General features: G+C 41.5%; 1 protein-coding gene across 1 annotated transcript in view; it reads left to right on the top strand.

Moving 5' to 3' along the window:
• Positions 1 to 13,300, top strand: part of YEATS2 (YEATS domain containing 2) — a 43,892-nt gene that overhangs the window by 27,145 nt on the left and 3,447 nt on the right. The window contains exons 17-27 of the mRNA XM_009075997.1: positions 651 to 781; positions 1,134 to 1,289; positions 2,002 to 2,175; positions 2,976 to 3,174; positions 5,768 to 5,899; positions 6,137 to 6,235; positions 7,515 to 7,626; positions 8,872 to 8,945; positions 9,979 to 10,058; positions 10,964 to 11,165; positions 12,542 to 12,768. Coding sequence (XP_009074245.1) covers positions 651 to 781; positions 1,134 to 1,289; positions 2,002 to 2,175; positions 2,976 to 3,174; positions 5,768 to 5,899; positions 6,137 to 6,235; positions 7,515 to 7,626; positions 8,872 to 8,945; positions 9,979 to 10,058; positions 10,964 to 11,165; positions 12,542 to 12,768 — 1,586 coding nt within the window. The remainder of the gene's footprint in view (positions 1 to 650; positions 782 to 1,133; positions 1,290 to 2,001; positions 2,176 to 2,975; positions 3,175 to 5,767; positions 5,900 to 6,136; positions 6,236 to 7,514; positions 7,627 to 8,871; positions 8,946 to 9,978; positions 10,059 to 10,963; positions 11,166 to 12,541; positions 12,769 to 13,300) is intronic.

Raw genomic sequence — 13,300 nt, forward strand, 5'->3', positions numbered from 1 at the left:
CTTGAAATTTAGAGAGGCAGCTGAGGTAGTCCAACTTTGACAATCTCACAGGCATCGAGAAAGATCAAATATTTGTGACTTTTATGACAGTCATGAGTATTTTTTTACCCTTTTTTCTTAATGGGAGACTGCAAAAATGTCACTGTTCAGGCTGTTCCTTCTGGAGGCAGAGCAGTATCAAAGCATCACTGCAAATTACCACTGCTTGGTATCCATGATCTATTATTCTGTTAACAAAATTGCATTGAAACAACCAACCAAAGTAAAATTAAGAAGCCAGTGGGATTCAGAGTGTTCTTAAGGGCTTTTGATTCAGATCGATAAGGTGCAAAAGAGCAATGACAAGGCTGTTCGTCTGTTGGACAGCATTTTCATTTGATAGAAAATTCAAAACAGCCTGAAATGAGCTTTACTTGCCCACCAGCCCTACTTGTTTCCCCCATAGCTTGTTTTGTTCATGACGTTTGCTGAGCTGCAGGAGAGCACAGCAGCACATCTGAACTGTTCTGTACTGAGTAATAATGTTACTTGGCTGTGAAACATGTGGCACCAAATGTATTTCCAAGTGTTTTTAAGTACTTGTATGTACAGGGATGCTTTAGCAACTGACTCTGATTACCAAAAGGTCAAGCCTTTTCCTCTGGTTACAGGTCTTCAGTCTGGTTCTTCCTCGAATAGTGGAGGAGGAGGAGGAGGAGGAGGAGGAGGAACCCAAAGCACAAGCAGTAACTTGTCACAGCACCTCACCTATACATCCTATATCCTGAAGCAGACACCCCAGGTCAGTGGCATGAGGATCTCAGTTGAAGCACATTGGCATTTCAGGCTACACTGGAGTTAGGTGGATGTCCTGTGGTTCTGTAGTACAGGAAGCATTCTTGGGCTATGGTAGCTAGATCCTATTTAAGTGAAAGTGTTGTTCTGCAGTGAGAAGTGCAGTGTGTGCACTTCTGTGCAGAAGTGTCCAGCTCTTAGTGTAGAAGCTTCCACTGTAATTAGCAATGCCTTGTTTCAGAAGATGAAGTTTTGCATTATAGCTACAGGTTTTTATCTTGCATTGACACTCCCAGATTTTTGTTGGCTTTTAACTGCGTTTGAATGTGCTGACCTCCCTAACTTATTCCTTGGAGCAGGGCACCTTCCTGGTTGGCCAGCCTTCGCCTCAGAGTGCTGGGAAGCAGCTAACTCCAGCATCAGTTGTTCAGGGCAGTGTAGGAGTTGGAGCATCTTCCACACAAGGACAAGCCCTGAAAGTGATAACTGGACAGAAAACAGCTCTGTTTACACAGGTAATATGCAAATGGTATGTTTCTCTCTTAGCAGTTAGTATTTTGTCAGATAAAGTACAGGAACCGCAGCCACACATTATGTTACCTTTTCCTTCCATATTTGTTTGATTTGATATGGCTTTTTTGTACATTTATGACGTTGGCTGTACTATTATGAGGAAAGCACATGAAGGCAAATATCAAACTACGATTTTACAGCTTTGTTTCTCTCCTCAGATGAGATCAGTTTCCAAGCTATGAAAACTTGGGTTACTGGATTGTAAATGGGCTCTGGGATTTCTCAGTGGAATGGATAGAGTCAGGTGCAAAAATGTGCTTAATATTTAAACGTTAGGAAAAGATCACCTGCTAAAGCTCTTAAAAATCTTGGGTTTTGGTATCCCTCAAAGGTCCTTCTTTTAAAAACTGCCATGTAGTCCCTATGAAATTCTGAGTCTACAGGAGTTACTTGTAAATGATTATCCAAAATTCGAGATTGATAGGCATATATTTACGAAGTCAGTAGTTTGATAAAGGTGATTTCTGAGGTGTTAGTTTTGTTCCAGCAATTATTGCCAGAATTTGCATTTTTCAAAAGTATTTTGAAGATATTTTTAGTAATGCAGAAAGCACTTGTTCTACTTGTTTTGCTGTTATTCTGATTTGGTTTGTTTCAAAGTCATTTAAAACCCAAACAAAGACCTTTTCCTTTATGCTGCATTCTTTCTCAAAGGCTGCATCCAGTGGACAGACATCACTGGTGAAAATATCAGATGGGTCTATAAAATCAGTGCCTGCCTCATCCCAGCTCTCCAAACCTGGCACCACTGTGCTGAGAGTATCAGGAGGTGTTATCACCACAGCTGCTTCTCCTGCTGTTGCCCTTCCCACAAACGGGGTGGCCCAGGTAAGAAACCACACTGCCAGTGTTCCAGATACAGCGCTCTAGCCACCACAGCCCCAGGAAAGGACTTCTACTGCTCTTTTCCCTTGCTGGTATTCTTCCCAGTCACCTTGCTGGTGGATCTGCTCTTACTTGTAGCAACTAGCAGTAACTAGACTGTAGGTCACTGCTCTGAGATCATAGACCCTCCACAGCCTTTAGTGCCCAGTCTGCTGTCCGCAGGTTTCAGAGCCCAGCAGCAACCCAAGTTTGTACTCCTTACTCCTGGCTGTGTTCAGAAGATGTCACTGCTCTTCACAGCAGGGGAACTGTAACAGTGCAGGCTTGGAAGGAGGTGGTTTGGCACAGAGAGAGGTGGGAAGCAAAACATTTGCACTCCTGGAGTGAATGCTCTTGCGTGTGGATGCAGACATGTATCCAGTTGATGTAGGTTGTCCACCTGGAGTGGAGTTGCAGTTCACAGGGTGGGAAGGAGGCAGCAAAAAGTAGTGTGTGTAATTCACTCTAAAGGTTCCCCCAGCCTATTTCTTTCTATTAGCCCCTAATCTGTGCCTCCTCACTACTATTGCCTATAGGGAGGCAAAGATTAATCAAGTAGACAATTGACATCACGCTGCCGTAGCCTCCATTCTGTATGTGCCATCATTGTGGGTGGGCTTTTGAATGTGAGCTTGAGAGCCTCTTGCTTCTTAATGACTGATAGATACTTGGTTTTGCTACTTCTAGATATTACCTTGTTGTGCTTATTGTTGAATCACCTATGACATGAAAAGGAATTTGTTATCCCTCTGCCTCTTATGCAGCAAACAGATAATGCAGGTTCCAGTTCATCATCTTCTGGAACTACTGCAGCAAAGACATCTGGACAGCAACACCAAATCTGTATAAGCCAGACCCAGTCTACTTCATCAGTAGTGAGTAAGGCTGCTACTTCCACCGTTGTAAGTGTTGCTTCCTTGATGACCACACCAACGCCTGTGACGGGAAAAGCTACAGTATCAGGTATTAAACTCCCTTGATGCGTTTCCTGGAGAAAATCCGAATCTAGTTCGAGTTCTTTAGATGTCTTCAGTGTAAATGGAAGAATATAGAGTCACCTGCATTTGTGAATGTGTAAAAGTAAAGTCATGCTTTCTAAAACATCTTATTAGTATAACCTTCAGCTTAGCCAAGGAGATGTCTAATTAATTTGGCGTCCTTTTGGCACTGACTGCATCTGTTACAAATAATAGCACAAGTTGCTCTTTGGTATTGGAAAGGGATTTCAGTTTTCATGCCAAGTTCTCAATTGTATTCTCACATGTATTCTGCCTATTCGGGAGCACAGTGTGTCACAGAGTGCAGAAACTGTCAAGGTACAGGCAGTACTGCAGACTTGATTAATTTGTGAAAGTGAAACTCCACTGTAGTCAGAGAAGGTGCATGAGCGGAATTTGTGCCCGAGCCCTTGCATTTGCTGTGTTTGGTTTGGAGAGAGATTTTGATTAGAGGGAACTGAAGACTTTGAAGTCAAAATCCATTAGTGAGTACAGTGAAGGAGGCTGGATCCGGGATGTTTCAGGCTAATAAAGATGAGGTGCTAAAGATGGATTGTCCTTGTGTGAAGGGAAGTTCTCCTTATTTAGTTTTATTATATTCCTGTCAAAAGATAGAGGAATACATTTCATGGAGAGCAATACAGCAGTTTTGAGTGTTGAGGGTTGAAGTTGGAAATTTTCATTTTGATTAATTTACCCGCTGGCATGTTCTGTTCACTTGCTGTAGCTTCTTATGAAGTGAAAGCAGAGTAAAAAATACAGAAAAGAAAAAATAAGTGACCCTGAGCTCATCTGACAGTGTCTTTTTGAAGCAGCTCTTCTTGTTTCCTCAGTCCTCCAAACTTCTTCATGACTGTGTTTTACCCAGAGCTTGAAAATAAGCAGCATTGACTGCTAAGACTACCACAATCCTGCAAGGAGCAGTTCAGTACTTCTCTCTGAGCAAAGAAAGCAGCAAGGGTTTGTTTGGGGTTTTTTTCCAGGAAACACCAAATTAAAACACCTAATTAGGTGTGAGGATGTTATCTAGATTTCGGTTTGGTTTTTTTGTAACCTGAGGCACTGACTTCATAATGAAAAACTCTTTCTTCAAGAATCCCAAAAGGAGGAGTGGCTATAAAACACGTTATTTCAATGTGTTAACAAACAGACAAAAAGCAAAACTGTGTTAAAATTCTGAATATTTGTATTCTTAAAGGCAACTTTTTGAAAAGAATCTCACAATTTCCATTGTTTTGCAACAAGCAGTGTCTCCTATTCATCAGCCTAATGGGGTTAGTTGAAAAGGTCCCTTCTTACAAGCCTTGCTGTTGGGTCCTTTGGTGTCCTATCCTGGCACATCATTATGTCACACACAAAGAAATGGGTGAGCCTTCTTGCCTGACCAGTGCTGTGCATCTTTCAAAACCAAGAGACATCTTCACCAGACCCTGCATGTCTGGTACTTGGAAGGTGGCTGTGTTTCTTCAATAATAATAATAATAATAATAAAAAGAGAATGGAAACTTTATCTCAAAAGAAATCATGAGTTTAAAATTGCCATTTTGAAACTAAGAAGTCTTTTGTTGTCAAGTCTGTTACATTTCTACAATCTGAAGAAACATTAGCTACAGATTGAATACAATTATATTGAAAATAGGTGGTTTACCAGTAGAAAAGATTGTGGACATAGGCCCAAATGACAGTGTTAGAGTGCTGGCTTGTCATGACTTGGGATGTCCTTGTGGAGGAGAAAGCTGGCAGGAAGGTGATGAGTACTCCTCACCCATGGCACTGTGGCACAGCTTGGAGCTGTGCTGATTTCCACCCAAGTTACTGAGTGCTGACATTGATAATGCTGCTAATATATGAATGTTCTGCTTGTTCTGTTGGCCTTGGCATTAAAATCAGGGATTTACTTCAGTCCCTGCATTAGTGTACTTCATAGCCTAATTAGCCATCCTTATGGATGTATTCAGTGCATGTGACAGGAAGGCACAGAACAGTCAGTTCAGGTGTGTCCTTCGTCAGACTCTCTGCACAGCTGCCTTGGTCTTGTCTCACTTAGTTGGAACACAGTTGATTGTGCTCTGCTGACTGCAGTGGATGCTGCTAAGCTGAACTGCAGAGGTGTGTGCAGCACTGGGAAACCTCCATGAGAGTGGCTGTGTGAGTACAACAGAGCTGCAGTTCACTGGCTTATGAGACCCTTGAGCATGAAGTCTGGTTCTGACAAGAGTGTTTTACTCTGTGCTGAGCCTGCTTCACTTGAGAGCTTTGTGTTACATTAATTTTTGCTTAAGATTACTTAGGTAATTAGGAGATTTGCTTTACAGCTATCAGAGTGCTGTGCAGCATGTAATACTGTGCACTGTGCTGTGGTGTAGCACTCCAGCATTTTAGCCATCATTGTGTCAGTGAAAACTTGTATTGACAGTTCAGTGAACTGTGGCTTGTTACGAGGGTGGCAGTGCTACCTTACATTGCCATCCTGCTTCATGCAGAAAGGGAGAGAAGTAGATGGAGATAAACTAACTGGTTTGTTTTATTTAACATTTTGTCTTCCGTTCTTCTTGCAGGGTTGATAAAAATCCACTCAAATCAGTCTAGTCCACAGCAGGCTGTTCTGACAGTTCCCAGCCAGCTTAAACAGCTCGGTGTAAACACAGCTTCTGGAGGTGTTCAGACAATACTCATGCCTGTGAACAAAGGTAAAGGGCAGAGGAGGATGACAGATGGTGTTTGAAAATCCCCTTTGACACAGAGTAGCACTTGGTCACTGTTGGCATACCTGGTCCGAAGTAGAGATAGAAGAAAATGTAGCAAGGAAGTTCATCCCTAAACTTTGTGCTGCAAAAAGTATGTGTTGCTTCTGAACCTGTTTTTTTGTCAAAGTGATTTGATCTTTTTTCTTCTTTGTTGCCCCCTTTTGTAATTCTCATCTCCAGTGATACAGTCACTTTCCACCAGCAAAGTTTCATCAGTTTCAGCTATCACAGCAGCAAGTATGACTGTTCCTAGTCCCTCTACAGCATCCATCACTAAAGGTAATAAGGAATTTTGTAGTAAACTAAGTAGCAGAAATAAGCTGGTGCTGCTTTGTACAAATGACCTGACCCTGAAAATAGAGTCCATGGCTGCGGGTTCCTTTATTTCCATTGTTAGTAGGGTGTAAGTCAAGTTGAAATGGCACCTGGGGACTAGGAAATTAACAGTGACTCCCCCTTCAACAAATCCCAAAGCATAAGTAAGTATAGAGAGGAATTAGGATGTTCTAGAAAGGTACCATTAAACATTGATTGTTTCAATCCGTATTTGCAGAACTGCATAGAGCAGCAAGTGTTCAATCACAGTTATTGCTGTACTCCGACAGTGACTATGGTGAAGTGTCCTGGAGATTGCTTTGCAGCAGCAGCAGATGTAGACAGCATGTGCCCGTGGGCACACACGGAGGGGAAAGATGTACATACAGTACTTCCCAGAATAAAGCATGCAGCAGGGCCGAGACACCTGAAGTCCAGTTCTTGCAGAACTGTCACGTGTCTCTCCATCAAAGATGCGTGACCAGACTGTCTGGCAGTTCTGGGTTGGGCATGTCTCTCCCTGCTTCTGTCTCACCAGAGTTCTGTCTTGGACATGAAAAGGTAAAGGTGTCAGAATCAGTGATGTCTTCAAAAAAGTTACTGCTTTGAAATGTCACTTCTTGATAAAACTCAGGAAGTTTCTATACAGCTCTCTGTTTACAAAATGGCCAATTACACTTGGAGCAGTTCAGATCAGGCAGTCATATGCAAAACAGCAGCAATTGGTTATGCTCCTAGGACAAGGAGTGATGGGTATAAATTGAAAGAGGGGAAATTTAGATTAAATATCAGGAAGAAATTTTTTACTGTGTGAGGATGGTGAGACACTGGCACAGGCTGCCCAGGGAAGTTGTGGATGCCCCAGCCGTGGCAGTGTTCAAAGCCAGGTTGGATAAATAAAGGCTTGAGCAGTCTGTTTTGGTGGGAGGTGTCCCTGCCCAGGGCAGGGGGTTGGGACTAGACGATCCTTAAGGTCCATTCCAGCCCCTTAACATTCTATGATTCTATTCTATGCAGATTTTCTAAAAGAGATGAGATGTGAGCATGTTGAGATTTGGGGGTGGAAGAAGTTTTGGCGGCTCTCTTTCAGCAGAATTGAAGGTCAAATTCGTTCATGCTTAGCAATCAGAATGCAAACAGCAAAAGAAGGGATGTTATGTAAGACCCTTAATCTTACTGTAGTCTCACAAGACACTATTTGTTGGTACTTTTTGTCTTAAAAACGTGTTCTGTTTCTTTGAAGTTAAGATGGAGCCTGATTCAACAGGACAAAACTGTAGTTCTGTGGGTACCCAAGAAGGCCAAGCAGCAGTAAAAACAGAAGATAGCTCCGAACTTGGGAATTACATTATCAAGTAATTGTTCATTTCTCTTTAAGGATATCTAATCTTTGAAATACCTGGGAATGGAGGAGGTTCTGGGGATATGTGTAGTAGTGTCACGTTTGACCTAGAAATACATTACAAAACCTTCTGTCCTGTACATTGCCGTATCAGTACTAATCCTGTTCGGTGGCATTTGTTTCAGACAGTGTTGCAATATTTTCTTTGTAAATGGATTTGTATGCAGGGCTCATGAAAGGGGAAAAATTATTTGAAGATTTGCAGTTGTTTTGGGCTTTGCTAAAACCACAAGCCGCTAAAACCTTTATCATCCTCTGCTTGTATAATTCCTATTGCTATTGTGTATCCTTAGTAAGGTCAAACTGCCTAGTGAATTGCAGGTCAAAAAAGGGGCATCTGAAGTAAGTAGAACTGTCTGTCTTCTGGCCTCTCTAGTCTTGTTAAACTCATATACTTCTGTAATTACTTAGTGTGAGGGCTCCCTTGGTTCAGAGTTGGAATTAAATAGTAATAAGTATTTGTTCACTGGATGCTGCGAATATCTGATGCCTTGTTTGTGATGCTTTTGCAAGTACTTGTTAGTGGGTTTTCACCAGAACTCAGTCTGCAGAATTTTGTCTGCATATTTCTTGTCGTGTGTAGGCTGTTTCTTCTGGTCTTAATTCCTACAGTGGCTGACTTACCTGTCTCTGTGTTTTGAAAAGTTTTGTTATCCCAGCATATCCCTGTGGATGTTACCCTGGTGGGAGAGTATGTGTAGGAGACAGGAATAAATCTAAAGTCACTACACACTGGAAATTATCTTAGTTATAAAATAACTATTGAAAAATGAAGTTCCTGACAGTTGAATACAGTATGGTGGTTGAGTAAAATTTACCTAAACTCCCCTAAGTACAAAGTTCCCCATGCAGTATCCCACGTTCCTGCTGGGAGAGCCTGCACTAGTAGGTGCATCTTACCCCTCAAAGTAGTGTGGCAGCTTGCAAGATGATGCAGGATTTTCTTCAAAGCCTGTCCAAAAAGCCTGTCTTCAGCTTCTTCAGCTTGACCAATGCAGCTTCAGATGTGGACACTTTAGCAAGAGGAAGGGCTGTTTGTAGTACCATCTCTGGATTGGGGCTTAACAGTTTATCCTCACACTATTTGTAATGCCTTGGGGCTAAAGACTTCTAACCATGCCGTGACTTTGAAACCTTTTGCATCTGGTTCATTGCTTCCACCACTAGTCTTCATTGTGATTCTTTTTATCCCTTGCAGCATAGAATATTTGGAGAACACCCAGCAGCTTTTAACAGCGATAGTGAAGAAGGTTCCATTAATTGCTGAAAAAAGTAAGCAGTAAATGAAAAGACTTTGCTTCCCATATTCAGTGTATCAACAGAATGCCTTGCGTACTCTGTAGCCACAGAAGTTATTGAAAGGTGGAATGAAGTGAAGCTGTTCTACTAGAGAGCTTACTGCAGGGGTTATTGTAAAGGTGCTTAGAATGAGGTTCTTCCTGTAAAGCCAAATATGTTGTCAGCAGTTATTAACTTTCATCTCTTTTTTGGTTAGAAATAGATTGCATTTCTTCACATAATGGCTGCAAGTAGGTCCTCTTTGCCCTGGTTTGTCCTTAATGGATGTGCTTTTTTTCTTGGGTTTTTGTACTTCTTTTTTTTTTTTTTTAATTTAATACCAGGGTTTCAGAAGTGGTTGCAAATACAATAACATAGCTTAACACTGGAATGTGTTTGTTACTGGGGTTTTTACCTTCAGGGGTTTTTTTTAAGCAAAAGGTGTTAGTTTGCAGAGAAACAATATAATCTTCTATGGTACTTTCTAATTTCATATCTCTTACTCATGTGCATAACTGGAAATGTATCAGCTTTCTCTGGTAACTAATGCACTTTGAATGAGTGGCCCTGGAGACTGGGTAGAGCAGACCCTCTCAAGCACAGGGAACAAAGTAGGAGTGTGTGGCGCAGTAAAGCTTTTATTACATACAGCTCTCATGCTTTTGCCAGGAAATATTTTCACAGTTGTTTCATTTTTGTCTTGTAATTTGTTTGGACCGAAAGCCAAGAGTTTTCCAAGAGACTTTGACTAGTAAGACAGACTTACAGATCTGCATCATACAGTAAGGGGAGTATGAGGGGAAGAGAGGCTTAAAACAGCTTGTAGCCACAGATGCTTGTGTCTGTGCCCAAGAGGGATGCTGGTTTTGCATCCAAAAACCACAGTGTCAGTCTCCCTCAGAGATGGCACAGCATTTGTAAGAGTTAGAGAGTTGCAGTCACTGAGCCGCTAAATAACAGCAAAACCAGAATTCATGTTACTTCACTTATTGACAGTTTAATAGAGTTTTTGACTTGTGTTTTTTAGGTGAAGATGCAAGCTCTTTTTGTGCCAGCTCAGTTGAACAGTATTACAGCTGGAATATTGGGAAGAGGAGGGCAGCTGAGGTAATCCTCTCCTCTTGTGTTTTATAGGAAGTTGTTAGGAACACAAGGATTTCTCAATTATGGAACCTTCTATGTTGTTGGCTGATCTGTTTGCTGAATCAGTCTGTTATTTTAAATGGCAGCATTCCTTACTGTGAGACACACTCACGTGTGCAGGTAGCGATCTGGTTTACTGTTCAGAGGCTTTCTCAAGCAGAAGGGATTCTGCAGGTCATTTTTTGGTTTATTCAAAGATGGTTTTGAAGCGTTTTAAAACTCAAAATTTTTGCAGATTGTCCTGTTAGCACTTTATCCTCATCACTCCTCTGTGGCCTATTACAGTCATGGGAATTTTACATAACCTTTTCTATCTTTTCATGGGATTGTGTCTGCTTTCTGTAGGAAGAGAATTGAGGAATGTGACATAAGCAATGCTAGTGCTGAAATAGATTGTCAGTTCACCAGAGACAAATACTTCAGTTAACCTGGACCTTCTTGTATTGTGGTTGTGTTTCTCCTATTTCTTCATAACTTTGCCAGCTTGCTGTGGAGTTTTATGGGGAAGGTGTTAACACTGATTAGACCCTCTGCTGTTGCCAGATTGAAAAGTTCTTAACCAAATTTTAAGGAGCATGTTTTGTTCTAGTGGATTTCTTGCACTATACCATCTTAGGTGTTACTTGAGAGATGAGACGTTTCAAGTCAAGACAAATGTGTCTGGGCCCCTGTAAATGTGTGTCCCTTTTCCTGAGGCTTTGTTTGGCTGAAACAGCAAAGTGTAAATGACCTGTCAGAAGTCATTCTTCCTTCTGAGGAAATCATGTTCCCTTTCTGTTTTCCTTGCAACCCAGATTATTGTTCTGGGCTGTAGTCTGGCGTTAAACATTCTACCCAGTGTGATGAGCTTTCCCTTTGGTTTGGCACAGTGGCAACGAGCAATGACAGTAAGAAAGATCCTACAAGAAATCGTAGAGAAGCATCCCAGGTTCCACAGCGTTAACCCCCTGAAAACACGGCATGTGGTGCACTGGTGTCGGTGCCATGGCTACACTCCGCCTGATCCCGAGACCTTTCGGAATGATGAGGACTCGATTGAAGATGTGCTGACACAGATAGACAGTGAGCCAGGTGAGTGTGGAGGGACAGCAAGCTCCTTTCTGCCAGAGGTGCTGTTCATTAAATGCCTTGGGACTGTGTGTACATACACAGCTGTGCTGCTTGTTCAGGAGAAGAGGATTCTTACTTTCTTCATTTTTAACTTAATTCGCTCTGGAATAACAAGAGGTGAAGATTGTAAAGGAAGGCCTACAGGTGAGGTTGTTCCTTGTCCCTATCAGTCCTGATGTTTTTCTGGGGCTTCTCCTGGGTTTTATTGTGCTTTGTAGCCCTTGGAGACCCAGTGTAGATAAATTTCATGAAAGATAATTCTTGTTCCACAATATAATCATTTATAAGCAGACACACAAGTTAAGCATAGGGAGTAATGACCTTTCTGCCCTTGGGTAAGCTTGGACTCTGTTAGGACATAACTGTGCAAACTGTGTGAATGAGTTCAGGTGCAAAACGAAAAAACACCAAACCTGGCAGTGTGGAGCTCAGTGGAGAATAATTTCACTCCAAAAGTGAGGTGCATTGACTTACGGAAAGCTTCACAATTTGTATTGCAGCTGCTACATTATCTTACTAGGCATAGCTCTGGTATCTCCACAGTCCATTTTAGTATGTATTAAACATACATCTTAATTTCATTAATTCTGCACAGCTAAGGTCTCTTGTTTCACCTTCAGATAATTCATTTCCCAAAGCTAAATGCTCTTCTGTTCTGACCATACAGAAATTTAAGGTATTTCACAGAAGTGTATGGATTTGATTATACTTTGCTAAGTGTGGGCCTGCATTGCAGTTGTTGAAGGTGGGAAGGAAGCCTACACCCACTTCTTAATATTTTTGTGTAAATTACTAGATTTTTTTTTTGTCTTTAAAGAAGAGAATCTGTTTATTGAGCTTTCCACTAGAGGTTTTATGCCTCATATTGAGCATTGTCATTCCACTATGAATCTGTCCTCTGATTTTTTCCTTAAAAAGCATGATGATACTTATCACAGTGTAAAAGATGATTTAATGCTACATGGTGCCTATATAGTAAATATTCCACTTCTCCAAGCCAGTTGAAGAGCATCAGACTGGTTTGCCGGTTGTTAAAAAGCTTCTATGAGAATGTTTGGGAGACTCACATGAGTCTGGCTTTGTTTGAAAATGCAGCCTTCTTGATTGGTGTAGGAGCAGATGAGGGAGAGGACCTTGAGTGTCACAAAGGTACGATTAGAAGGCTCTCAATGACTGTTTGCGTTTCTCTTCATCCTTATGTTTGGTAGGAACTACAAAAATAACTCGCAATTACCTTAATTTCTTACCCTATTTTGAGCGTGCCCTATTTTAGGGTTTAGGGTTATAAACAGCTTTCCATAACATATCATGTGTTTAATTGATTGCTTGTTTTTCAGAATACCCTTCATCTTACAGCAGTGGTGAGGAGCTGTGCCAGAAACTAGAGGAGCTACAGCAATTTCTGAAACGAGAACCAGAACATGAAGAGGAAGTAGATATTCTCAGCTTTAGTGAGCCATTAAAAATAAACATTAAGAAAGAACAGGAGGAGAAAGAAGAGGAGATGAAGTTCTACTTGGCTTCCTTGCCTGCATCAGAGTTTGTGAGGGACACTGCCGAGAAGGTAGTAAGTGAATCATAAGAGCTAATAAGAGCTGTTGTTAAGCTAGTTGTGGTCTTACATTTATTTAGTTGCCTTTCTTTCATCTATAAGGGACTCTGGATTGTCTAATGAAAGTTTTTATAAATGCCCTGGGAAAACTGGACTTTCTGACTCATGACACTCAGCTGCCAGTGTCAGCAGGAGAAAGGGAAACATGCCAGCCAGGAGCTCATTTCAGACTAGCTGTGTTGCAGGCCTTAATAGAGAATTATCTTGGAAGGCTAAAAGCAAGGAAAAATGAGTGATGAGGAGTACTAGGACTGAGTTTTTCCTGCTCCATCACATGAAAGATTGGGATTGGTTGCTTGGACCAGTGCTGTTTGATAGCAACTCCTGAAAAGGGGTTGTGGTAAAGATTAGGTCACAGCAAACTTCTCTACTGCTTGGATTTCTTACCCCTATTCAAATTAGGGTAAAAGAAAGGGAGAAGGAGGTCTTCTGTCACAGCAGCAGGAAGAAGAGAGAGAAGACTGACTTGGCTTGTAGGAAAGAG

The sequence above is a fragment of the Acanthisitta chloris genome, unplaced genomic scaffold, assembly GCF_000695815.1.
Source record: "Acanthisitta chloris isolate BGI_N310 unplaced genomic scaffold, ASM69581v1 scaffold40435, whole genome shotgun sequence".
In the NCBI taxonomy this organism is placed as follows: Eukaryota; Metazoa; Chordata; class Aves; order Passeriformes; family Acanthisittidae; genus Acanthisitta; species Acanthisitta chloris.